Genomic DNA, 27,972 nt, shown 5'->3' on the forward strand with positions numbered 1-27,972 from the left:
CTTATATCGTGAAATAAATTACAAGTAATCTTACGGAAGATAAGTTTGTATTACAATAGTACAGATCAATATTTGTGAATAACTTCTGAAATACTAATAAATTACACATCTTTTACTATGATGCATAATTTATGCAATCGTCAGTCAATTCATACTGACTTAATTTCAAATCAAATTAAGGACTGGAGTTCACTAATTGACACGAGGGGTTTTGCGAGTGGTTTTAATTTTTTTCATATTTTACATGTACAACTTTTATTTCAACTTTAGCTAAGGATATGTCTCTACAACATATGACAGTACATTAAAATAATGAACCTCAACCTACATAAAATTCATAGCAACATATGAACATATAGATATGAACAAATAAATAAGATTAACATATTATCTGTATATTAAGCAGTTGCATTCAGCTGCATTTGTTGAAATTGTTTTATTAAATACAAGATTGACATTCAATGGATTCTTGATACCATTGCAATGACAGGCTGAACTTTGACCTTGCACAGAGAGTGCATGTCCTTTGCGTGAAGGGTTCTGAGCCAAACAATATTAGCCATGACGGTAACATGATAATTACAGTGCAGCAAACGATTGCTCAAGGAAAATATAAAAAAAACCCCACTTAACATTTAGAAGCAAAGTCCAAAAATATCAGTTTTCGAAATATGTCGACGCGGCCAACAATATAAACACACAGTGCTGATAAACAAAGATTCTGGGAGCATCCAGAATCTCATCCTTCATGCCACTGCCTTCGTCTGGCTGAGCACGTCGAGAATACCTGTGGCCGTAACGCAATGAAGTTGCATGTACGAAAAAACGGATAAGCACAAGACTTTGCAAATTATCACACTCTCGGTAGATTTTATAGCCTGACAAGTTGCAATTGGGCTGAGAGTGGAGACCCATTTTCTCCAAGTTGGTAGAAGTAATCCAGTTCCAAAAAACTGCTCTTCAGTGTTACAATGCCCCAGTGGTGCTCTTTCATTGCTTTGCCGTGGTATTTCAATGAGTAAATAAGACTTTGAATGACTTTCATTAAATAAGACATTTCATAATTCAGTAACCTGTCTTTGCAATTTTGGAAAGAAAATGCAATGTGAAAGGAGCATGACACTGGTATTCATTTTCAATACTGTAATATATTTTTCATTGATTTTTCCACTAGATGGCAGATATATCACGTGATCAATAATGGTGGTATCAGTGCATAACTGCACGTTAGAAGAGCAGTGAGTTTGTTATGCGTTTTTGGTACTCTAAAAGGGTACAAATATACAAGAGGAAGGTATTGAGGAATTGTTCTGAAATTTGACCCTATTTATGCTGCTATGCAATTAATCTTACTCATCTGTCATCCAATATCAACCTTTCGGGCGACGTTGGATGAAGCCAAGGCATCAACTGCACTCGACATCACAAACATGTTTATATCCTGATTGCAGCCATTCCACCCATTTATAATTGTTGCCACAATTGGCAGCCTCATTCTTTTGATACATTTCACTTAAGAGGACAAAAATGTAACAGCATACAGCTCTTCTAATGTGTAGTTGTGCAAGGGCACTGACATGTTTGATTGTCTGCCATTTCGCTGTAATTATACCAAAATATTGCTTGAGTATAAAAAATAAACTGACGAGCAATAGCTTAAATTATCATTAATAATCTTTTACTTATTGAAACAAACACCCACATGGTTGCTTTATAGCATTTGCATGACAGCCTTCCACTAACCAACACACGGTCGTCAGTTCATTAAAATGTTCATAGCTCAAGATTAAATCCTGCAGATATATATACAAACGTACAACCGCGCTCGATGAACAAAACACGCCCTGCAATCAACCACTTAAAGCCAGAGCTCAGCGTAAAAAACGTCTCCGCAGTCCCAAAGAAAAGCGGTCACATGTGTACAGAACAAAAGCAGTTGCGTAACGCAAAATTAGCGACGAAAGCCCAAGGAGGAGCAATGCCACGCCCATCAGTTCCGCGCTGTGAACGGCTCCTGCGGCGCATTGAGTGTCTCCACCAAGATGTCGAGCAACTGCCTGTGCCTTTCCTGGGCGTCCGCGGGGAGGGCTCCGGGCTCGCTCGACGCCAGCAGCTCACACTCCATGGAGCGCAGGGCCTCACGCAGGCCCAGGAGCAGGCGTGCATCCTCGTGACGGCACGCCATGCGCACCAGGTCACCGTCGCCCACCGTCAGCAGGACGTCACCGTCCCCCTCTGCGCCGCACACGAAGACGAGGGTGGATGCGCGCCCGTTAAAGAGTGGGGCTTCGCTTAGACTCTTTCCCGTTCCGATTGACGTGCGTGTACGTCATCAGTTTTTCTTACGATTCCGTTCAAAATGAAACCGGAAAAAAAAATTACAACTAATAGAATGACTATCGGTAACCGAGGCTCCCACAAGGCCATGCGGGAGGATGTGTTGCCCGGTTTAGCACCGGCTATTATAGAGTGCGATCGTGTCGCTACGGTTCTCTGCGGTGAATACAATGTCTTTAAAAACAATGCCGCTACGCCTCTCTAAATAAAATTAACGCTGAGCCGTTTGCGCTTTACGAGATTCAGGGGTGAACGGGACCCATCCTGAAACTTGCAAACGTCTCGGAACGGGAAAGGGCTAAATGCTCCCGACGAGGTCATCTGGCTTGACCACCTGAATGTGAAAATGTATGAGAATAGGTTTTTCCCCTTTAATTTGGCAACAAAACAGGTGTTAAGTTGTTAAAACACCAAACTGAAACCTTTTGCAAGGAATCATGTCTGCATTAACCACAATACTTGTGGTTGGAGGTGCGGAGGAAGGACGATAAACTAAATGCAAAAAACTGTTCTAAAGAAATTCGTTTTCAATCTAGATTATTTAAAAGTGGCTTCCTAATATCGGAAGGAAGAGCGTTCCAGGCGGCCGCAGAAGCGCATCTGACAGCACGCGATGCAGTGACCGAGTCGTGGTGTATATATTTAAACTGCTTGCGTAACGTACTGTAAGATAATTCAAGGCAGCACATTACCTCTCCAGTGAATGGGCGCGTCAGTCATGAGCAGCAGAGCCAAGGGGTGAACCATGGAGCTATCGCGCACGAACACCCTGCCGTTGGACTTCATGGCGCTGTAATAAACCAGGTAGCGGCTACGGAACTCCTCCTCGGTCCTACGCCACACATGAGAACATACAGGGTCACCACGAGCAGACAGATGCTTTTACTGGTAGGAACCTCCTGGTTACACCAGCCCACAGGGGATTATTGTGTCCGTCCGTCCGTCGTGCAGGGAGGGGCTGGGTGGGGAGGGGCTGGTCACCCCGTGGTGCCCTTATAAAACTCAACGTTTAACCTACTCACGCCGGCTTGTGCCCGCCCTCACAGTCGGGCATATTTGCGGAATAAACCACGCCGCCGTTGACCCTGGCCATTGACCGAGCAACCCAACGTTGCTACCAACTCCCTCCGCGGGAATGTGTTTAAATATGCATCAGTGTGGTTGAGTTTGTTGAACACAACTCTGGAGGTGGCCGTGAAGTCAGAGCGCTGACCAGCACCACTGGGTTCATTGGCCCGTGATTTCACTGTAGCAAGTTGTCTCAACAAAGCATCGTGTTAAATTCGTTTTTCACTTAGTTTGGCTAAATTCCAGCCAGGAGAATAAAAATATTGGTATTACTGTCATGCAATAAACACCAATGACATATACAACTATTGTGAATGAAGGCCGCTTAAAGGCTTATTCTGAAAAATAAATGTATTGCAGTCATGAAAACTTGGTTTGAAGCTTTCCTGACTGCAGGAATTACTCTTTGGTTCTTTCGGTAAAGTCACGTAGAAAGAAAATAAATTAAATAATAGAGTACGATGTTTCGATTGCAACACAAGCAACCGTCATGGGGTCACATTGCTCTGAGAAATGTATGAAAGTCTGTGAACGTGACCACTAACCTATAACTCTCTAATCTTTATCTCTTGTTGATATCTTTCTCGCTCACTCACATCTCACTCATCTGTATCTCATTATACTAAATTCAAGCAAGAATGACTCCCACTGATGAGACGCTGTATTTCGAAATCGGTTCAGACTTGAATCAATGCTGCTGAGGTTGTGCACTCCCAAGGGCCGATGGGTTGTATAAAAAATACTTTATTTTTTACACGCGAAGATAGATATGGGAAGGAGGCATATTGTTGAGCTCAGTGATTCTCAAACGCAGTTACGCAGACACCCTGGAGGTACGTGGCAATGTCCCAGGGGGTAAGTGACATGATTTATAACCGTGTGAAATTATATCATACATGAGTCATTGGCGAATAAGCATGTATGAATCTGCCAACATCAAATAACTACAATGAAATTGAAATCCACATGGTAACCTAGAATTATATTAAATACTTTTCTAAACTCAATGATCGTAAACAAAGCGGTTTTCAAGAGCAATCAGGAGAGCGTCGGTTGATTTTTTTTATTCGCTTGCAGTTCCTAGCTAGTTAGGATACCTTGCCAAATGGACAATTGGTTAAAATATTGATGTTCATTATTCATGCATTTATTTCTGAGAACCATGCTGGGTCAGGGCAAGGTTTGAAACAAAATTCAACAAGGGGGGGGTAACCAGTAGCCAATAAAGGTTGAGAACCACTGCTCTAGCATACACATTTTGTATCTTTTAACGACTCAACAAACCACATCTCTCAGTGGGCCACTCCAAGAGTTTTCATGAGCCAAACGCAGAGGTCGCAAACGGGTTTTGATTCCTTACCCATACCCGTACCCGGCCGCACCATGGTCGCAAATGGGTACCCGTACCCGGCCGGGTACGGGTAGCCGGGTATCGGGTAGGGTACGGGTATCGGGTACCGGATTGCGACCTCTGGCCAAACGTAGCCAGTGGAAGAACCCTGGTGTAAACAATGCTCGGACTGCTGAGTAGCGGTGGCCTTGGTAATTGCTGGTTCTGCTCACGCCGGTCGTACTCACTTGTTGAGGGTGCTGCTGTGCAGCAGGACCCTGCCGGTGCGCGTGCGGCACACCAGGCTGTCGGCCCGCAGCTTGCCTTCCCGCGTAACTTCCCCTAAGCGCAGCTGGGGTACGGAAGCACGCGGGGACACAATTGACAGCAAACGGGCAAAAAAATACGCACGCAGGTGCATCAAACAGCGAGCTGCTTCGCAACCCGGGAGCCACTGCCACTCCTGCGCAAGGCAGGGGACGCAGCCACACATTTTAAAATAGGTGTTCTACTCACAAATGGTTCCCGGTGGTTATCGGTTTGATTACAGATAAAATCTGCGACGTTCACCCTCCACTTTGCAATGGACAAGAGGAGTTCGACTGCCACTATAATTGTATTACATCTACGCAATTACCCGCTACGGACTTGTGCTCTACCAAGTATTTCAAGTTTTCCATCATCAACATATTCAGCATTTATCTCATCTTGTTGACGGGAGAAAAACGCACGTAAAAAAATGTCCACGATCTTTGTTCGAAGTTTTTGAAAGGTGTCTATTAGTGAAAAAGTACACATTTTGGGGGTATCTGGACACCGACAATGTTCACAGTAGCTGTGGCCCTGGTGTGAGGTGAACGCTGTATGGAAGGTGTCCAGTTCCTGGTGCGAGGTGAACACTGTACGTAAGGTGTCCACAGTTCCTGGTGCGAGGTGGACATTGTACGGTAAGTGCGTGTCCAGGCACGTACCTGTATAATGTTGGGGTAGAGGGCAGCAGCCAGCACCCCCAGCACGAGCTCGGCTTGGCGGCAATACTCGTTGCACAGTGCCTCGTCGTGCAGGCATTCCGTCGTGTTTTCTACTAAATTCGCATCGTGAATGCCCTGTGAGAACTGCCTCATCAGTCCTGAAACAGCAAGATACACAACAAAAACCCGACATAAATATTCCGTTCAAAAGCAATTTTTGGTTTTCCGATTTGCAGGTTGTCTCAGCACCCTGGCCTGAAGTTACGGAGCACGGTACAATGCAGTGGTAATTCTAGACACGAGATTGATACTGGTCACAGGAGTGTGAAATTTCCCCTGCTGGGTCAGAGTTGCCAACAGGAATGAGTGCCCAACGCATTGTTTGTTTGAGGAGGAAAACATATTGGGTATAATTTGTGTGTGGGCGAAAGTCTTGAAAATGTGTCAAACACATTGTATGTATGTATGTATGCTGAACTTTTTTGCACAGCACGAATTTGTGCCTCTCACTTGACTTATAATAACATCGCATTTAGTACTGTTAGCAAATGCTCATACGACTATTCACTATTAACGACATCGTATTTGCTTTGTAGTGGTGTACTCATGCGACGAGCAACTCAGCAGATTACCTGTCAACCCCTTATGAGTGCCTACCTTATTATTGGCTAACTCATGCCCTTATAAATCTCAACGTTCATCCTACAATGTCCCATCACAAGGGAGAAACACGAACAAATAAACAAAAAAATGCTTGCCCGTATTAAAACGGCTGAATGCCGTATGGATCTGAAAACGCAATTTCTATGTACAAGAATACGGGGTAAACCATATGGGTTGACAGGTATGCAGCAGTGTGTGTGTTTGACGCGGCGCCGCGTGCTCGTGGGGGCCGTCACTCGCCCTGCACATATCGGACGGCGGGCGGGTGCAGCATGTTCTCCGCGGCGCAGTGCTGCTCGTCGGCGCGATCGCCGTACGCGTGCCTCCACTCCTCGAGTGCGTTCACAAAAGCCAGGTGGTCGCTACGAGTCTCGCCCGCCAGCAGCCGCCGTGCCTGCGAACACATTGCGATGACGTTGAGATGACAGTGGGACGAACGCACTCCGGTGACGCGGGGCGATCAATCGCCCACAGTGGCAATGGGTAAACTACGCGACAGGGTTACTGCACGTCATTGTTGGAAGGGGTACAGGAGTAGAGATGTCCGAGTGCGAGAGACGTCTGTGACAGGCCTACACATGCTTGTACCGCGAGTACACCAAAGGCTTTAATAGGGACAGCAGGAACGCAGGCTACCCTCCTTCATAATTCAAGCCGATGTAACTGAGATCGTGCATTCAACTGTGAGTGAGTGCTACGGAAAACAACATAGGTGTTCAAGGTAGCTTTAAAACACGGTTTGTTACAACATAGCGCATTCACGTTGTTTCAGTGGGTAATTATGTATAGAACAAGTGGAACGCTCACTATCCATTCGGATTTAGTAAATTCTTCAGACTTTCATTTAATATGCCAATTTACTGAATGTTACTATGACACATATGTAGTGGGTACGGACGGAGACTCAGGCTTACTAATTGAGGCAACACATTTATTAACCTTAACACCAACACTATTAACACTAAGGGTTAACAGCCCCTTTATCCGATAACCTATGGTGGTGGACCACCAGGCTAGCTACTCTAACACTCTGAGTTAGCAACAACAGACCCGACCCCAACTCGGGTCCGGGTCCCTGTGTTGGAGAATCCTCTCCTGGCGTAGAATGTAGATTTCTTCATGAAGACAAAAGCTGGGGACCCGGATTTTTATCCTGTGTGGCGGGGTTCGCTCCGCCCCTAGCCACGACCCCCTTCTCGAACTCTCGAGGAGGCTCTCCTCTCGACACGTGGTCCCCCCAGCCCCCCCTTTGGGGGTCCCCGGGTAGACACCTCCGGTCACATGTCCTCGGGGTCAACCAGAGTGCCATGGCCCCCTACAACACCGTTCCGAGGCCGGCACTCTCGCCCCCTATCCTGTAGGGGTTGGCACTGCACATAGAGCGTGGGGCCATTACTTGACTGTCGGTGTCTGCTGCCCGAGCCCCATGAGGCCCGTTACTGCATCCCCAATCAGCGGTGTCCGTGGTGGCAATACATTGCATGGTGTGTCTTTCCCAGGCTGGCCACACATAGCAACATGCAGCGATGTCGCTACACATATACAAAAGGTTTCTGCATGATTGGCACTACAGAAATATAGTTCCTTCATCAGGGTGGAAACTGATGTGAAAATGTAATGAAGCACGGCAGGTAGAAGCACTCCCACAGTAAGAGGCATTTCAAATAAATGAAAAATCTAGCGGCGACGCTAATCGTGACTGCGTTACACTCGAGACTCATCAGTCCTTCAGGGTCCTGACGCCCTGACCGGAGTCACTCGAGCGCACATCGCCATGGCGACGCAGCAGGGGGAGGGGCTGACGCGACACCACACGCCGACCACAGCTCGGGATGGGGGGGGTGGCAGGGAATGCGCCGCACTCCCACGCACACCTTGTTGACGGCCGCACGTTGCTGCAGGCCGCTCTGGAAGGGGTCGCGCGAGAGGCTGGAGATGATGACAAGCACGGGGTAGAGGCAGCGGAACAGGGTGGCCAGGACCAGGGCTTTGGCTAGTCGGGGCTCCACCGCCATGTGGGCGAGCCGAGCGCCCAGTGGGGTCAGGGACTCATCCATCATCAGGACGCCTTGGGTGGAGGAGGGGAGGAAGGAGGGGGGGGAGGAGGCGGAAGAGGAGGAAGGCAGCGGCAGGAAGACGAGAGAAAGGAGAGGGGAAGAGGCGAGACACACACGAGATAAGAAATGGGTAAATTGAGAATTGGATGAGGCAGTGAGATGGGAGGAACACAGGAGGAGCAGAGGGGAAAAGAGGACAAAAAGCACAACGGTAAATACAAGATAAGAAATGTTTCCTAAAATATTAAGGAAGCAGTTTTAACGTTATATGTTTAAAGCACATTGTTATGTTTTGGAACTTAAACAACAATTTTAATAATAATGCGATTTAACCAGGAAAGTCGAGTCTTAACCAATTTTCAGGAAGAAACTCTATTGTGTAATTTAACCAATTCAAGCAGAATGCTTGGCTTGTGGGAGAAAATTATAAATAAAACCTTCACAGGAGGGGACACCATTCAAAGGACGGCACAGATAGATTCAGGAATCCATTCACTGTGCTGCCATCCCCTGGTCATTTCACAAACTTTGGAAAATTTACAATTCTGCGTGACCTGCGTGATCCACCAACCCTTGCCAAAAAACATTCGTATCACTGGGAGTGGCGTAGCGTGGTTGGTGTGGGCGTGGTTCAATCAAATAATAATTTCCCCATACCTGGGCATCAGTGCACATGTGGTATTAATGAGAAAGCAAGACCAGGATGAAATGCGGCGTGCCAAACCGAGAGCGGGACGGTACTGGTGCCTCATCCTGGCACGTGTAAAGAAAGACGAAGATCCCCCGTATAGCCTTCATAGACTGTTGGGGCAAGTGCTGTTAGCGAGCACCTACAGCACACGAGGGGTTGGGTGGCCAACACCACGCCCAGCTGCCTTTGTCCTCCCACTGGTGATGTTTACACACCACACCAGATACTCACTGCGGTTGACTGTGAGCAGGAATTGAACTCGGGTCACCGGGTTCATAGAACAACATGCTAACCACTGCGCCACCGCTCCCCACCCTGGTGCACACAAGCACACACAATGTTACCGATCTCCTGCAGGATGCTCACAGCCTCCTCCACAGCGTATTTGTTTGGCCGGTCCAGCGCCTGGTCCAGAAACTGTGCCGCCTGCACATTGCACAACGACGACGCCATCGTATCATCACACCATGAGTACGCCTCTCCCACGTGGCAACCCGAGCGCTGGGGAGGCTGTCTACATCCGTGCCCGTCTGCGCAACCACAAGTGTTTGGTGTTTTCAATTTTAGTCACAGACTTTGTCTCGTCAAGCAGTGGATTTGTACTGAAGTCTTAGTCTGGATTACGTTTAGTCATTCTCTTATTCTCCCCCAATAAGTGAACACATGACATAGTTTTATTTAAAAAACATCCAATCACCATTTTGGGCTCCACCAGTACACTGCAGTCTCTAAATTATCATAGTCTGCGTCTTCATTCATACGAGCTAATTTTATCTCATTGTAGGTCATGCTTTGTTCGTTGGGAGTAACAGAGTCATTGTCACGCTTGATGATTTTCATCCATTCATGGTCATTGTTGCCTAAGTAAAATAGAACATTTTGTTGAAAAAAAAATTTCAGCAATAATTTCGTTCAGAGAAGAACTGTGGGCCGCCGCTCACCGGGATGTGCGGTGTGTGCAGCTTCACTTGCAGCACGAGGCTCTCGAGCGGCGTGCGCAGGATCTCTGGCGTCTCGAACTCGGGCATGGCGGCAAATTGCTCCTCGGAGAAGAGGTGGTAGGAGAAGCCGGGCTGGCAGCGGCCTGCCCTGCCTCGCCTCTGCACCACATTCGTCTTAGACACCCACACCGTGTCAAGGCACGACACCTGCGTGGCCACACACGAGTTTACGTCACACGCGCGGCAAACACAAATGACGCACGCTGCATCGGCGCTTCCACCGCCTCTCGCCTGTGCTGCACCGATACTTTGGAATGCCAATGAGTCACCTGACACCCAGCACATACACTCACCACTCACACTCATCACGTGCAGTCAGCACTCCGATACCTGAAAACTCTCTACTCTCACTCACCAGTCAGTCGTACGGCCTGCCCATTAGCACAGAGTAGGAGGCATCACTGCACGCAGTGCAATAGCGGGATTCACCCAAAAGGTGGAGCCACCACTCAGGGGAGGGAGAGAGGGAGCTCTGGCCATACCTGCGTGCGCATGTCATACTGCTGCAGCTTGTGGCAGCCCGTGTCCACCACGTGCACGATGTCGTCGATGGTGATGGCTGTCTCGGCAATGTTGGTGGCGAGCACCACCTTGCGCACGCCCTCCGGCGGCCGCTGGAAGATGGCCTGTTGATCGACTACCGACAGGCTTGAGTGCACTGCGGGCCGCGGGGGTAGGGGGTGGGGGGTGGGGACAGCGCTGGCATTAGCGCTCTCGTAGCGCCACCCGTGCAGCATCACTATGTTCAGGTGGGTTTACTCACGTGGAGACGGCCAGCAATATTGATCTCGCTGCTCTATAACGTTTTCGCACTGGCGCTTTACAGCTCTTTGATGTTAATTCTAGTCCGATTCAGTACAGTGCATAAAATCCGTGATCTGATTCCATCTGTGAAGGATGTCGTTCCTGACTTACAGTATCCTGGAGTCTACAAATTGAGTTGCATTTGTGGTGATTGCTACATTGGAGAAACAAAACGTCATGTTGCTGATCGTGTCCGCGAGCACAAGTCAGATCTGAAACACGGCAGAACTGATTCTTCGGCCGTTGCCGATCATTGCTACAACTCGGCGGGCTCTCATGAAATTGTCTTTTCCGAGACCAAGGTTCTCTGCAAACCTCCGGGCTACCATCAAAGGTTTGTACACGAAGCCATACAAATATACAAACACAGACATAATTTCAACCGTGATGATGGGTACAAACCACTGGAAAGATGTTATTAACCACGCAAAAAAGACTTAATTACACTTTTTGGACCATCTTATCTGACAGGCACTATTTTAATTTACTTCACCGAGTGTTAACATCCACAGTGTTTAACAGTAATCTCTTCATTGTTCTTTGATCACCGCTCGCCACGTTTCCATTCATTGTGTTGAGCACTACGTGATGTCTTTGATCACCGCTCGCCCTCCGTCCCGGCGCGTCTCCATTCATTGTGTTGAGCACTGCGTGCAGTCTTTGATCGCCGCTCGCCCTCCGTCCCGACACGTCTCCATTCATTGTGTTGAGCACTGCGTGCAGTCTTTGATCACCGCTCCTCCTCCCTCCCGATACGTTTCCATTCATTGGCTACCACAGCCTGATAAGCTCTCCCCCCCTCTCCACCTCCCTTCAACTTGCTTATAAGGGATTACATCTTGAATCATTGCTTCACTTGATGCAGCTAATTCGGCTGTGACGGTCCCACCTGATGACGGAGACTTGTGTTGCCTCCGAAACGTCGTGAATTTTATTTTGTTTTATTTTACTTTCATTAATTGTAATGTTTTTACCTACGTGACTTTACCGAAAAAACCTGAGAATATGAAGCTCTTTGATGTGTTTTTTTGGGTTGTACCGCGTGTTGGTCGGCACAATGTCTGACGTTTCGCTCTATTTGCTGGCAGCTTCTTCAGGAACAGAATATTCAGTTACGAAAGAATTCACAATTCCCATTTCCTGTTGGATATTTTTTTTCCAGCCTGTTCTAACTGAAGTCAGATTTTAACGTCCAAAAACGATTGGATCAAAGGAAGTGATGGAGAGGCATCGTGGCACCAACAGCACTGGCCCGTAACAACCTCTTGACCATAATCCTGACCCTCTGCATTGATGTCGATTACTGTACCACGCACGTGAGTGATAGAAACCTTTGGCCTCAGCCTGCAATACAATCCGATCAAATTAAAATGACATGCTAAGCATATTTGTCATCATAGGACCTCCTTTGCCAGTACCAAAATAGGAGAATAGGTTTTTTTCCCACTTTTTTCTGGCAACAAAAAACACCTTTTACGAGGAATCATGTCTGCATTAACCACAATACTTGTGGTCAGAATGCAAAAAAAAACATACTCTAATAATATATGCATTGTCTTTGAAACTGATTGGTCCACACTAGAGACAGCTTTCTTTTGAGTCTCGTCTCAAACGGTGTTAGACCAGAGGACGCCAAAAGGCGTACAAAAGGTGTGGACCAATCAGTTTCAAAGACAATGCATATATTACTCTTTGGTTCTTTCAGTAAAGTCACGTAGAAAGAAATTAAATAATAATAGAATACGACGTTTCGATTGCAACACAAGCAATCGTCATCAGGTACGAATGAATGAGAAAACAAACCTGGTAAACTTAAAAATATAATGCAATACAACACAGAGAATCGGCTAACATAACAGTCAACACCCTACCTGGTGGATTACGTTCTTCCAAAGATTGCTAAATTTGAGAGAGAGACAAAACACAGACACGGAGACACATAGACAGACACACAAGCAGAGAGAGACTCACACAAAGGCACACAGAAACAACGCCTATGTGTCGAGGCCTTAAATAGAGAGGGGGGGTGGGGCAGAGGGGGGGGTAGAGAACAATGAGAGAGTTGTGTGGAACAAACAAGCACGGCCTGCCCAAAGCGGACGGAGGAGCTAGGCACTGGACTTCTAAACAAACAAGCACGGAGAAAGCACATTTAGTAAAATTAGGAAGTGTAATGCAATGCAACACAGAGTCGGTTAACACACAGTTAACGCATAGCCTCGTTGATTACGTTCTTCCAAAGATTGCTAAATTAGAAGTGTGAAACAAACAAGCATGGCAAATCCTCCCGTAGAGGTGGTTAAAACTAGATTCGAAGCTGTTCCACACAACTCTCTCATTGTTCTCTACCCCACCCCACGCTCTCTGCCCCCCCTCTCTCTATACTTAAGGTCTCGACACATAGGCGCTGTTTCTGTGTGCCTATGTGTGCGTCTCTATGTTTGTCTCTGTGTGAGTCTCTCTCTGCTTGTGTATGTCTATGTGTCTCCGTATCTGTGTTTTGTGTCTCTCTCAAATTTAGCAATCTTTGGAAGAACGTAATCCACCAGGTAGGGTGTTGACTGTTATATTAGCCGACTCTCTGTGTTGTATTACATTATATTTCTAAGTTTACGAGGTTTGTTTTCTCATTCAATCGTACCCGATGACGATTGCTTGTGTTGCAATCGAAACGTCGTATTCTATTATTATTTAATTTAATTTCTTTCTAAGTGACTTTACCGAAAGAACCAAAGAGTAATTCCTGCAGTCACGAAAGCTTCAAATCTAATTTTAATGTATATATTATCAGAGTATGTTTTTTTTTGCATTCTGACCACAAGTATTGTGGTTAATGCAGACATGATTCCTTGTAAAAGGTGTTTTTTTGTTGCCAGAAAAAAGGGGAAAAAACCTCTTCTCATATTGTCATCTTTAAGGACTTAAAACTTTGCACACATATGGAGTAGACCTAGCCTCTTGATGACGAAGGGATTTAGTAGGCAGCCACATGATTCAGCAGTCAATGCACTGGGCTGACATTGCCAAGATCCTGGGTTTTGAATTCAAGCTTAATTCGCTCATGATTAAACTTGGTTCTCAAGTGTGGTGAATTGATGACCCATCCATGACTGCACACAAAAAAATGCATTAAATCAGGTTTTTAACAACTGGCAAACATTTACCTCCAAGAATCTAACTCTACTGGTCTTACAGCCATGCCGAAAACGTTTCCATGTAGCAGGGCACGCCAGAAAAGTGCTCTCCCCTATTGTAGATGAAAAAGGTCACTTGAAGGAATCTCAAAGGTAATTCTGTGATATCATTTTCTGCAGACAGTTATCTAACATGGGGTGATTAAAGAGTTATGAATTGACACTGTCACATTTGAGACAAATAAGTATAACCCGTAAAAACAAAGTTTTTCACTATAAATCCTTTATATGCGTGGCAGCAAACTTAATATAAAGGATTTAAAAATATATTCGTCTGTGGAGGACGCGGGGATCGATCCCGCGACCTTTGGCATGGGAAGCGAGGGCGCTACCAACTGCGCTACTCCGCCACGGCCTGTGGAGGGGTTACGCTCTGGGCTCTTATACTGTAAATGAGTTCTATTTGAATATATGTAAAATAAAAAATTTTGCCTAAAAAGTGTAAAATTTTGAGAATTATTTTTCAAGAACATTAATTGTCTCGCACAACGAGTCTGTGTGGAAAATGTCAGCTCGATTGGATCACGGGAAGTGGGTTAAAAAACGACCGAAAGATTTGCACGGTCGTAAGCAAGCACGCAAGCAAGCAAGCACGCAAGCAAGCAAGCGAACTTAATATAAAGGATTTAAAAATATATTCGCCTGTGGAGGACGCGGGGATCGATCCCGCGACCTTTGGCATGGGAAGCGAGGGCGCTGCCAACTGCGCTACTCCGCCACGGCCTGTGGAGGGGTTACGCTCTGGGCTCTTACACTCTTGACGTTCAGCCAAAGCCATGAATGCGTTCTATTTGAATATATGTAAAATAATTTTTTTTTGCCTAAAAAGTGTAAAATTTTGGGAATTTTTTTTCACGAACAATAATTGTCTGGCACAACGAGTCTGTGTGGAAAATGTCAGCTCGATTGGATCACGGGAAGTGGGTTAAAAAACGACCGAAAGATTTGCACGGTCCTAAGCAAGCAAGCACGCAAGCAAGCAAGCACGCAAACTTAATATAAAGGATTTAAAAAGGGATTCACCTGGCAAAATAAGGTGCTTGTCTAAGCGGTTGTTTAAACGCTGGGAGAGTTTGTCCATCACCCCTCGAATCTCCTGCCAGCCCGGCAAGAAACAGAGCACTCCCCCTGGAGACAACAGCATGACAGCATTAGAGCATACAGCTGGCACAGCCGAGCACAAGTGCAGGCAGAAAATACATTACCAAAGACGTCACCACCTATTCAAGGCAACATATGTATGTTGAACTTCTTTAGTACCGAAAGAAGACAACAGTGCTAATTGGAGGTGCGGCTGTGTAAACTAAAAAACTAAACTATTCTTATTTTACCAGTTAAGGTCCACCAAACTATTTAGCTTTTTCAGAAGCGACCTGGCCACAAACGATAGCTCAATAAAGTGGCTTATGTGGAAATGCTATAGCAGCCAATACTCTAAATCAGGGATGGCCAACCTGTAACAGACCAAGAGCTAAAAAGTACTGATGAATTCAGCAAAGAGCCAAGTATATATATGTGCATCTATATATTGACAGTTTTTGGCACAATACGGCAGACATTCATTATTTTTTTATACTTTGATAGTATGTTCTACATTATGCCCCTTCGACAGAGCCAATTGTGGTGGATTATAAAGAACATGCAGTTCGAGAGACGTCAGTTGGCCACTGCTGTGTTAAACGCATTATGTTGATTCTAAATGTGGAGGGAAAAACTGGAGAACTCAAGAGAAAAATCCACGCGACCATTGAGAGAACGTGCAAACTCCAAACATACAAGCATCAGGGTCGGGATCGAAACCATCACCTCCTGCGGTGTGGTTTTGTAGTGTGGCGTTAAAGTTAGTGCCTGCATCAACCACTCCAGGTCAAGGAAAAAGGGGATGATAGGATTAATTATCTACATCACTCCCCTGACTCATAATGAATGAATAGTGTAATTTCATTGTGCACGTCTTATTCGTGGATCATAGGATGAATTTGCCACTGGACCCCACTTATCCATGAAAATAAGTGAATAGAAGTTCTTACATATCAATTAAAGGCTGCACATAACAGATACATTTCACTGATGTTAGTTACACAATGACAATAATCACATATTTAGCAACTGCCTTTTGACTAATATTGAGAACTTCAAGGGACTGCATTGTAAAATGTCTCGAGTCACAATTATTTTTCTGCTGACACCGAAGAAGGTCCACCGACCCCTAGTGTACACGTATTATTCGTTATTTAGTGGCGAGGTCAATATCAATATTTTCCATTTGTTTGTCATGAGAGAGCTGCAGTGTGGACCTGGCGTGCCACGCGAGCAGATAAACTCCACGACTTCAGCGACAAAATCCAGGTCGGGCGCGGGGTCATCAGAATCCTGCACACCGGAATTATGGGACAGCACAAACCCACACGCGCACATGTGTTACACACACACTCACACTGGAACCGTGTGTGTCATGCAAATATACAATTATATAGATCCACTTGGGAGCCTCGTTCAAATATTTGTCCAAGTACACATGCCACACTGACATACAAGCACGCACACCAACACATACGTATACAGTAACATCTCTTGAGGCTGGACTCGAGGAAGATGGAATTTGGGTTATTCTGCAAAGACTATCATGAAAATAAGAAAAATGACAAAAATCCAAAAGAACTAGACTACTGTCCGCATGCTAAATAATCGTGGGTTAGAATGCGGCATTCTGTAGTCCATCCACATGCATCGGTCTGTCACATGGCCTGCTGGTGTTAGCATTACAACAATCATTCCTTTCTGCAAAACGGTGAAATGTTATTAAAACTTACTTGAACGAAAAGAGGACAACTTTGGATTTAATCGAGTCACTTCTACTCCTCGACGGACACCGAGTGATTGGCACAGACCGACGAGTGGCGCCGTCACAGCACGCACCTTGCTCGGCGGGTGGCGCTGCATGAGTTGGCACACGTTCCGCAGGTGGTACGGCGTCACGGGGTACAGCTTGCCGGGCACTCGCAGCACCGTCGCACCGCCGAAATACTGGGCGAGGCGCTGCGTGTCGGGCGTGGCGGACGCCAGCAGCAGGCGCAGGCGCGGGTTGCGACGCAGCACGTCGCGAAGGAGCACCAGCAGGAAGTCCGTGCCCACGTCACGCTCGTGCACCTCGTCCAGCAGCACGTGGCTCACACCCAGCAGGTCCGGGTTGCTCTGCAGCTTGCGCAGCAGGATGCCCACAGTGCAGAAGAGCACCGCGCCCCCCGGCGTGGGAGGAGAACTCTCCATGCGCACCTACCCGACGCGGCGACATAGGCGGTAGCGGAAGCTGAACATCACCACATTTCTGGGAGGCTCAACTGGGACACATGTACCCCTTTTCTGTTAGGACATCCAAGCCAGGCCAGCATGTGGCCCTCACGGTAGGGGTAGTTTTCCACCGGCTATTTAACGAGCTAAGCCAAAACCAAACTGCAATACCATGGCCTCACAAGACATCCGATTCTGGCCTAGGACCAAGTAGAAAAAAAGTAAGCGTTAATTTCATGTGACGTCAGTACACTGTGAAGACACAGCGTCATCACTCCATCATCTACACGTGACTCAACCAGTTCATTAAATGTGACATTAATGGCATGGCTCTGATGCTAGTGGAAAAACTATCTGGTACCTCTTTTGAGTCGTGCCAGGCTCGGCCATCAAAGGTGAGCAGGCAGAAGTTACTTTCTAAAGTCTAGGGGCGTAAGGGCTGCCAGATCCAATCAGCCACTTGCCTCGCTCTTTTCTTACGTTGGTCGCGTCTACTGCTCATAGGCCACTCCTACTCCACTGCCAGCCGCACTCACTACCCATATAGCCCCAATCTTTGTCCAAATCATGAGTCGAGCAAGAGGCCAGAAAATTTCAATTGGGACAAAATCCCATTTTTCTTCAAATGCTTCTGCATGCCAAGGACAGCCATTCATAAAACGGGACCACATTCAGGCAAAACCAGCAAGTTTGGTCACTTTAGCAACAGCATTAGCTGGGCATGCAACAAATTAACCCCCTCTAGCCTCACAGCGCTTTAATGAACTGTCACAATATGGTGGTTGTTACTCGATAAAAAAAATCGATGCTAGTCTCGTTTTTATCATAAAATATTTATTTTTTATGAATGTTTCTATTTTGTTAACTCCATTTGCCTAAATGTAAGATATCATCATTTAAATAAACATTGGATAAATAGTTAATTACGTGCATGAATGAATGCATGTATCATGACAAAAGGGCTGTACACGTACATTACAATTATGATTATACTACAAAAGCAGTTAACACACTGCTCATGCCGCCTGTATGTATATATCATTTCTTTTGCACCATATGTATACAACTGTGCGAATCAGAGGTGTGGGGGAAGGACGACAAACTAAATACGAAAAGCAGCCTTAAAGAAATGAGTTTTTTATTTAGATTAAAAAGTACATAGCTCCAGAGGCTTCCTAATATCGGAAGATAGTTCCAGACGGCTACAGAAGCGCATCTGAACGCACGCGATGCAGTATTGGGTTAGCAAAAACGCCGTTGCTGCAACGATGCCCTTTAGCCTGAAAAAAACGCGAGTGTCGTGAGCACCACGCACCTGGTACCCGATGTTCCTGCGCAGGTGAGGTCCGAGCTCTTGCCGCACGCGCTGGCACACCGACACGGCGCTAATGCGCCGCGGCTGCGTCACCACCACGTTGCAGTGGGCGCCGGTGCCCGCGCGCGACACCATGCTCTCCAGGATCAGCTGCGGGATCTTGGTGGTCTTGCCGCAGCCCGTCTCGCCAGCCACAATCAGCACCCGCCTGTCCTCCGCCTCCAGCGCGGCCAAGATCTCGTCACGATGGTCCAGGATGGGCAGAGGGTCCTCGCCGGGGGTCACGGGGGGGTTGGCGGCGCGCCACCGCGACAGCAGCTCTTCGCTCAGCTCTTGCGCTTGCTCCGGGGTGAACGGCTTGTAGGGGCGGCCCGTGAACACGCAGCGCACACATGCTTCCTCCACCGCTGGATCCAGCACCTGCGCGGCCTCCGAGGACTGTGTGTAATTTTCGCGCTGTGGAACATAAACAATAATAACAGTTTACAGCCCTATCAAGCCACTAATAAAATGAACCCTGAAGGCGAGAGGATTAGTTGGTTGACCAAAAATTGTAATGAACTACTTTTTCGTGATCAATTACTCAGGTGCCTATATAAATTTAAAATGTTCCCACATCCTTCCCTTCGAAGGCAGGGACCCCGAAGCACTGCTCAGTGTGACGAGGCCAATGATGCATATAGCACCATGCTCTGCCCATCATTTCCTTTCCAGCGGCACACGTCGGAGTCGAAGTGAGACGTTTTTCAGACTATTTTCTTCCTATATGATCAGTAATCAAACTGCTAATCGGTAAATAAATTGATTAATTAACTAAATAATTGAATATCCCGGCGGTAATTTATCCTCGATATCCTGTTCCATATTGAGAAGCAGGCTATGATTAAATCATTTCTTGGAGATCTACAACGTGCATCAGGAAGGTAAAGTGCTATTAAATTACATTTTCTGAAATAAATTCAAATATTTATTGTCCACTCTGTGCCAGATGGTGCGTTCATAAAGGTTTCGTGCAGCATTGGAAGCTGGAGCAATAAAATATCCCAGCCTATAAAAACAAACTCAGTGAGCATGACAAGATCTACCTGTGTTAACTAATGTCAAGTGAAACATTACCACAAAGGTTTATTGGACATTTCCGTAAATTTCCAACAGAGCGTACTGCAGTCAACAAAATTCCCTCCCATGCTGCTTAACACTGCTTTTCAGTCACCAGTTATAAATTAATTGCAAGCTGAACCTGCAGCAGGAAGTCGTGGAGGCGTGTGGCGAGGGCTGGGAGCAGCCTAATGGGAGTGGGTCGCCGGTGCTGAGCGTGCATGTCCTGCAGCGCCGTCTTATTATAATCAACGTTTCTCAGCGGACGGTTGCCGCTGTCCAACAACCCCATTTCCTGTGGGGGCAGAGATGAGGAAATGAATGAAACACATCACGTATATAGAAATGCATCGCTTATAAGCACAAAGTGAAACGATTTAATATGCACTCGCAGGCATGCTCCAAAGTCGACGCAAGTTCACACACTGGACAATTGGGCAAGACACGAGTTCCCATGGCAGCATTCCGAGATCAAACTGGTACCCTTGGGGCCACGTGCCTCTCTTTCAGTGGTTCACGCCACTCCATTTGCTAAGCGATCCACACGCTTTCATCCAGGCCACCCTCAAAACCAGTTGTGACATCATGGGGTCAAGGTGAAAGAGACACCCAGAGTTAGTGGCATCTCTCACTATGGTAAAATTCAGAGCTGTGTTTCTATAAAAACACAACTGCTGAATATAAAAAAATATTAGATTTTGCCTCGGGATAGCATAACCTAACTCCAGAATAAACTACTTGTCTTCACAATAAACTAGCAATGCGCACATCCTTTGGACATGACCGTCTGTTCGTCTGTCCCTCCCTCCAGCCAGCCAGGCAGCCAGCCAGAAAACTGTTTTTGATAATACAGCATGATAAATGATCGCTCTTGTGGAGTGCTGGGACAAGAAACGAGCCACGCGGGGTCCTTGTTAGAATGGTCCAGCGCGGCTATTCCCGAGGGTGAAAGGTCATTGAACGCAATCAGGTGGCGGCTGCTCAAACCTTAAAAGAGGCACACGCCATTGCGCAGGCCCGTTTTATGGCCTCGTTCTTCTTGGGAGCGTGCGCCACAAACACCATGTCCTGTGGCCACGAAAGACGCAGGTGGCACTCGAATGGCCGCTGTTCCGTCACCGTGAAACGCACATGCTTCTGCACAGAGGGATAGCGGAGTGGGTAGAGAGTGCAGTTAGATCAGCAGACATTTGATTTTACAGGAATTACTGCTGCTCAATTCTAAAACTAAACACAAAAATATTTGTATTTTACCAGTTAAGGACCACTGAGGTAAATAGCTCTCTTTCAGAAGAAATCTGGCCACAAATGATAGCCCAATGAAGTGGCTTATCACGTGAAAGTTTATCGCAGCCAATTGCGCTAAACGCATGTTGATTCTAAATGTGGAGGGAAAAACCGGAGGACCTGGAGAAAAATCCATGTGTCCATGGGGAGAGAGACATGCAAACTCCAAAATACATGTGTCAAGAGTTGGGATCGAACCCACGACCTCCTGTATACTGTGATTAAAGAGTTCACAGTGGGTTTCATGCTGCCGTCGGCAACATACTCAGAGGTGTTCCAGCAAAGAATTCACGCCAGGTCTGGCCAGGAAAATGACATTATGTAGTGAACGAATAAGACCCTAAGTGATTCCATGCATGAGATTGAAATAAAAAACAAATAATAATTTCCAGCCACTCAATCCACCAATGGATGAAGGTCTCGCCATGTCACTTCAGTCAGGTTTTGACCATACGTCACCACTGCCATCAGTTTATGTTGGTAAAAAGAGGAAGCGCAGGACTGGTTCTGGTATCACTCGCCAATGATGTTAGCCATGTCTGGGAATCAAATTCTAGTGGACAGGCTCAAGGGTGAAGCGTGCTAACAGTGGTTAGCATGTACCACTCAATTCCCCCTTATATGAAAAACGTGCCTATCGTACAAAAAGCTAATGTAAAATCTGATTATCTGGTAAATACCTAGAGTAAAAGTGGAACACACGGTGTGGAAAATAATCTACGCTGCTCATCACGTTTACGATCTTAAAAGTGTGTTAGAAAATCTCTAAAGTGTAAAAAAAAAGTAACATGATACTCACTTCTGCAGAGGGGGAGGCGGTGGCGATCTGCACTACTGACAAGAGCAGCGTCTTGGAATTGGGAAACTTCTGCATCAACTCGGCCATCTCCGAAGCGTGGCTGATCTGCTCTCTTGTCCTACGAGGGCCAAGAGTTGTTAATTATAATCTGGCCAGGTTGCGCAAGTTATATTTATTATTATTTCTATTATATTGTTTGTCACGTTTCAGAGAAATACAAACAAATGCAAATGGCTGCTATTTTCACCAAACACAAGAATAACTAGCATATGAGTGCAACATTCACCGATCAAAGTTTTGCAAAAGACTTCACCATCTGCACCACATAGCTCTGAGTAAATCATGTTTTGAGTGGAAAGCAAGATGCTTGTAATAATTCTAATTTATTTACTCAGCAAAGCCTCAATGAGCCTCAAGACCTTTTTCGCAGGAGGGTCCTGCTACATTGGAATGATTGGCCAATATAAGGGCGGTTGGCTAAGTACGTGCGAAAGAAGTGTTAACATATAGTAAACTAAATAACTGGAAAAAAAACCCATGCATACACAAGGGGGTGATGCTCAGCACATCAATCTCATGGCTATCTCAATAGACCCAAGAATATAACACCTGGGGGACCATGGTGGTCACTAATCCCAGTCAGAAACCAGACTTCAATCTGTTCAGCTTCTGAGAGGTGATGAAATTGGGAACATTTATGGTGATTTAGTTGATAGGGTAATTTTGCCATAGGAAAGTGGATGCCCATGCAAGAGATACTTTTTTTTTTATATAAATGTCTTTTGAGTAGAAGCAGTACATAGGCCACAATTAGATGGGGTTCGGATAGTGGCTCTGCCAGGGAGGGCACAGTGAACCCTTTGATCAATGACCGGTTTTGTATCAGGGAAGTCCCTAATAACATCACAACCTAAAATTAAAGGTTATTTTTCATATCGGGTCATCTTTATGCGAGTTATCATGTCCCCCCCCCCGCCATTCGTACAGATGGATAACACTGCTGTTTTCAACCTCAGATGGAAAGCATTCAAAACTGCTCGCAGTTATGATGCAGCAAACACAACCTCAAGAAGAAGGCAGTAATATTGTAGACTCGGACCTACCTCTGGAATGGAGCACCTCTATGTCCTCTCCCAGCAGGGTTATTTCTCTGGTACCTTCCCATGTCTGCATTATCTCCTGCTTGAGGGATCAAGGCCAGGCTGTTGGCCTGGTTCTCTGGGACACCCAGCTGGGATGCAATAGCCTGGTATTCGTTACAGCTCAGAGGCTTATTGTTTGCCGAGATCCACCCTTGCTCCTGCAACACAGTGCCAATGCATTATACCAATGTCTGCATAGGCCAGAATGCAAAGTTTTGTAATTCAAATTTGTGCAACACATTTTTTCAAGATGACGAACAAAACATATGACCTGAGATCACGGTGTGTTCTGAGAAAGGGCATAGTTACTCAGTTATACTGGTAGGAACCTCCTGGTTACACCAGCCCACAGGGGATTATTGTGTCCGTCGTGCAGAGGGGCTGGGTGGGGAGGGGAGAGTGGGGACGGGCTGGGTGAGGCTGGGTGGGGAGGGGCTGGGTGGGGAGGGGCTGGTCACCCCGTGGCGCCCTTATAAAACTCAACGTTTAACCTACTCACGCCGGCTTCTGCCCGCCCTCACAGTCGGCCATATTTGCGGAATACACCACGCCGCCGTTGACCCTGGCCATTGACCGAGCAACCCAACCTTCCTACCAGCTCCCACCGCAGGAATGTGTTATTCTTTGGGTCTTTCAGGAAAGTCACGTAACGATGATGACCACTTGTGTTGCGATCGAAACGTCGTAGTTTTTTGTTATTTTCTTTGAACCTATCTACGTGATTTTACCGAAAGACTCAAAGAATATTAATTCCTGCAGTCACGAGAGCTTTAAGTAATGATTTACTCGGTTATGTTAAGAAAATTCATGTACGGACGCATCTCATTTAAATGTATGTGTATGCTCACGATACATGTATTGAATCGTACTCGCGTGAAAATGTATGCTTTGAGATTTGTGCAAATTATATACTATTACATTTCAAATCATGAACAAAATCTTACAGAAAAGACCAAAAAAACCAAAAAAATACATCATGAACCGGACAATGATAATTCATATAAATGGTAGGGGGTTGTTGAGTTTAGTTAATTTTATGTAACCAAGTCAGAACTCAAGAGATCAGAACAGTTTCACTTTCAAGATGTGACCTGGGTCACAAACATGACAAAGAAAACCAAATCAGATCAAAACAACCGCATTACAGAATAAATAAAAATCTAAACAGATATGCATAGATATTGTAAGTAATGAAATTTCCTGTAATGTACAGAACGAGTTACATGAAATGTTACGAGTCATGAATAAGCACCTTGAGCCTGGCACAGGCGACAGCAGCAGCATGCCTCTCTGCCTGCAACTTGCGCCATCCGAACCCCTCAGTGCGCAGATTCACTGGCCACATCACTGACAGTACGCTCCGCTGGGGGTAAAGCACACAGTCCACAATCTTTGAGACTATAAAACTAAACCGTTTTTATTTTACCAGGTAAGGCCCACTGAGCTATACAGTAAAACCTTGGATTGCGAGTAACTTGGTCTGCGAGTGTTTTGCAAGACGAGCAATTTTTTTTAGTAAATATTAATTTGATAAACGAGCAAGGTCTTGCAATACGAGTAGTACGTGTATACGTTTTGTCTGCCGAGCGTCACGTGATCACAACTGATATACGAGTGCTTTGGATTACAAACACGTTTCCGGAACAAATTATGCTCGCAATCCAAGGTTTTACTGCATATCTCTTTTTCAGAAGTGACAAATTATAGCTCAACCAAGTGGCTTATCATGTGGAAATTGACAGCAGCCAAATACTCTTAAACGCATGTTTCAAATTGTGGAGGGAAAACCGGAGGACCCGGAGAAAAATCCACACAGCCACAGGAAGAACGTGCAGACTCCAAACATACAGGCATCAGGGTCGGAATCGAACCCACTACTTCCTATATACCAGGCGAGGTAGTTAACATCTCGCCACCATGGTACCTTCGACAATACAATGTTAGAAATGTAATTTGCACGATCGAGCATGAGTCTATCCTTGGACTCACAATGAAATACAATTTATATTGGTATCACTGACAATGTGCATATATCTAGCAACATAATACATGCACAGCATAATAGTTAGTACAAGTGCACCTACATAAATTTAAACTTATTTTAAAAAATGCAGTCAATTAAGCAGAAAAAGTTTGAAGTGATGGATGCTGTCCTTATTTAATCCAACAACAACAATTATGTACCAAATTAATAGCTAGCTTCCTAAGCAGTGTTTAATTAGAATACAATTTTCAACTTGCAATACAGTAGATTATTAAATTAAGATATTAAAAAAATTAGGAAGTTGAATCAGTTTTATGTGTTTTTCAATCTGGAAAGTATCTCCGTCTCGGTCAAAGTAAAAACTTGCCAAAGACAGCCAACTTCAACCCGAATATGTGCCAGGCCTCGACAACTTTCATCCCAATCTGCACTGCACCTTGAGCCTCCCATCGTAGTTGGTGTAGGAGAGTTTGGTGGGGCATGTGGTGGCACTCGCAACGTGTTCCAGCACTGTCCTCAGCAGGTCCTTAGGCAATGGGAACTCTTGAAGCAAGGCTTCTTGCTCATCTGTGGGTTTTCAGTGCAAATTTTAATCACATGGAATTTAAACAGCTTCTCCCGTTACAATGTGTGGGTGATGAGCAGCAGTTCAGATTGCTAAGCCACAGAGTGAATCCATTACTGAATTCCATATCCATGATACAGCATGATATCACCAATGATATCATTGTAAATTTTGAGATCGGAAATATAATATTCAACCTATGGAAGTTAACCAAGTCCAGACGGATTCAACCACTGTCTATGAGAACGAATATATTTTTGTGTATCGCAAAAATGCTTGAAATTCAAATGTTATCTTTGTATATGAAAATGGTATGTGGTAACCAAGGTAAAGGGGTTTCTTAAGACTATACCACTCACATCCAAACGCTAACTAACATCGTGTGCAAAAGGGAAAGGTGCAGCCCTGAAATTACTTGCTCACAACACTGCTGGCAGATGCCTCTACTAGAGAGAGCATAAGAGAACCCCTGTAGAGAGGCATGAGTACGTCTATCAGAATCAGAACATTGATTTATACAGAGCTATAACGCTCTTTTTCACAGATGTCCAGTCTGCTCTTCCACATTGGCCAGCTGTCTTTGGAGAGGTGAACGTACTCACACTTTACCCCATCACACGTTTCCTGTTGACCGACTGTGGTGTCCCCATTCACAATACCGTACTGTATATTGCTGTATCTTTAGAACTGCTTTTTGTGTTTAGATTGTTGTCATTCCACTGCACCTCCGATCAGCACGATTGGCTACGTACGGTGCAAAAGAAGTTCAACATCATGCAATCACTTTGAATTTGACCAGGTAAGGCCTACTGAGCTATGTAACTTTTTTTCAGAAGCGAGCTGGCCACAAATGACAGCTCAACAAAGTGGCTTATTCTTGGAAATATATGGCAGCCAAATACTGTAAACGCGTGATGTTGATTATAAAATGTGGAGGGGAAACCCGGAGGACCCGGAGAAAAATCCACACGACCACGGGGAGAACATGCAAACTCAAAATATAAAGGCGTCAGGGTCGGGATTGGGATCGAACCCACGACATCCTGTACACCAGGTGATGGAGTTAACATCTCGCCACAGTTGCAGTCACCAACCCATCTGCTATTGGGTTTCTCTACGAGAGCAGTGGCTTGCCGTAATCTCCGGATGATTATAAGACACGACTTAGCCCTGTACGGATTCTAAAGCAAACAGTGGGATGTGTATGTATGCGTGTGACCATACGTGTAGAACTCTACCGACGCAGCTTACAAATTTGAGCTTCTTCCTATCCGCATCTCCCTCTTAAGCCGGAGGACGCAAGATGGGCCGCCTCAGAGGGTGACATTGAGCAGCGCATGCATCGCCACAAAGCACGTGCTACCCCCCCATCCCCCCAGCGCGTCTACGCTTCACCACAAAAGACTTCGAATTAACGCAGAATAATACAACGCCGCCGTTACGCGGACTACAAAAATTGTACAAAACAACCACCCGACATGAGCCACTGCGGCGCTTGTGACAGGCTAGGTGACAGGCGAGGTGCAACCTTGAGGCCACGTGAAAGTGTCAGCAGGCTGTGGCAGGTTACGGGACAGAACCCAGTGTACCCATGTGGGTTCAACCGAAGTGACCGACAGATCTAACGCACACGACGAAGAATTCCACTCGCCTGAGTACCCGGCCTCGAGGCCGCCGCCGGCCTGGCTGGAGGTGACGGCGGCCGCCACTACGCGCCTCCCCGCCGCGCTCTCCACGCCGCCGGCACGGAGCGAGCCCGAGCACCGTCGCGCAGCTGCTTGGGGAGGAGGGGGGCCCCGAGCTGCCTCGCTGCTGCCCCCCAGCCAGGACGAACGCGCCGTGCCGAGGCGGCCAAGGCAGCGCGACAAAACCAGCACGCGTCCCGTGGCCATCTCGGTGGTCGGAGCCGGTGTGGGCCCCAGCGGTCGTGGTGGTGGTGGCAGTGGCAGCAGCGGCGGTGGTGGCACCGGTGGTGGTGGTGGCGGCTTCCGCGCAGCCGCCGCGAGGCCGCAGCGGCCATCTTGTTCAGGGAGAGATGAGTGGGTGATGGGGTTTCGACGAGTTGACGGGTTGCTTCGTCTGTGAGGCAAGAGGTAGCGATTCATACGCCACTCTAAGCATTCGTCGGGAAGCATTGTGTTGGTTGTTGTTGATGTTGTTGTGTTATCCAGGCGTCATGGTGTTACCGCTTTCGTGGTTAAGTCCCGTCTCTCCCAACACCCCTCCTTCCGCTAATCCGACCTACGTGCTGCGATGGACCCGTTGCTCGAAACGTCGCCTAGTACAGTACAATATATATTTGCATTTCAGTTGACGAACGCTGGGCCGACTTACTCCTGACTGTAACGCTGCAGTGGCGTTTAGGAGAGGGGAGC

The 27,972-nt window shown here is 46.3% G+C and overlaps 1 protein-coding gene across 1 annotated transcript; it reads right to left on the reverse strand.

Moving 5' to 3' along the window:
- Positions 1 to 264: 264 nt before the first annotated feature.
- On the reverse strand, positions 265 to 27,972 carry DHX30 (DExH-box helicase 30). The gene is made up of 20 exons (XM_078858823.1): positions 27,249 to 27,972; positions 25,469 to 25,599; positions 24,301 to 24,411; positions 23,010 to 23,206; positions 21,907 to 22,024; positions 20,808 to 20,957; positions 19,963 to 20,115; positions 18,723 to 19,178; positions 17,036 to 17,392; positions 16,414 to 16,489; positions 15,140 to 15,244; positions 10,601 to 10,776; positions 10,059 to 10,265; positions 9,462 to 9,543; positions 8,244 to 8,437; positions 6,610 to 6,763; positions 5,707 to 5,864; positions 4,984 to 5,087; positions 3,030 to 3,169; positions 265 to 2,235 (listed from the first exon to the last, which is right to left on the reverse strand). The coding sequence occupies exons 1-20, from the start codon at positions 27,730 to 27,732 to the stop codon at positions 1,991 to 1,993; spliced, it is 3,798 nt and encodes a 1,265-aa protein (XP_078714949.1). The 5' UTR covers positions 27,733 to 27,972; the 3' UTR covers positions 265 to 1,990.

The sequence above is a fragment of the Lampetra fluviatilis genome, chromosome 1, assembly GCF_964198595.1.
Source record: "Lampetra fluviatilis chromosome 1, kcLamFluv1.1, whole genome shotgun sequence".
NCBI lineage: Eukaryota > Metazoa > Chordata > Hyperoartia > Petromyzontiformes > Petromyzontidae > Lampetra > Lampetra fluviatilis.

Excerpts from the sequence above, each read along its gene's own strand:
- DHX30 (XM_078858823.1), bottom strand. The coding sequence starts at position 27,732 with ATGCTTCCCGACGAATGCTTAGAGTGGCGTATGAATCGCTACCTCTTG. Across the intron at positions 16,490-17,035 it reads AGCGCCACCCGCCGAGCAAG|GATTCTGATGACCCCGCGCC; the intron begins GTGCGTGCTGTG and ends TCCGGTGTGCAG. Across the intron at positions 3,170-4,983 it reads CACAGCAGCACCCTCAACAA|GACCGAGGAGGAGTTCCGTA; the intron begins GTGAGTACGACC and ends TGTGTGGCGTAG.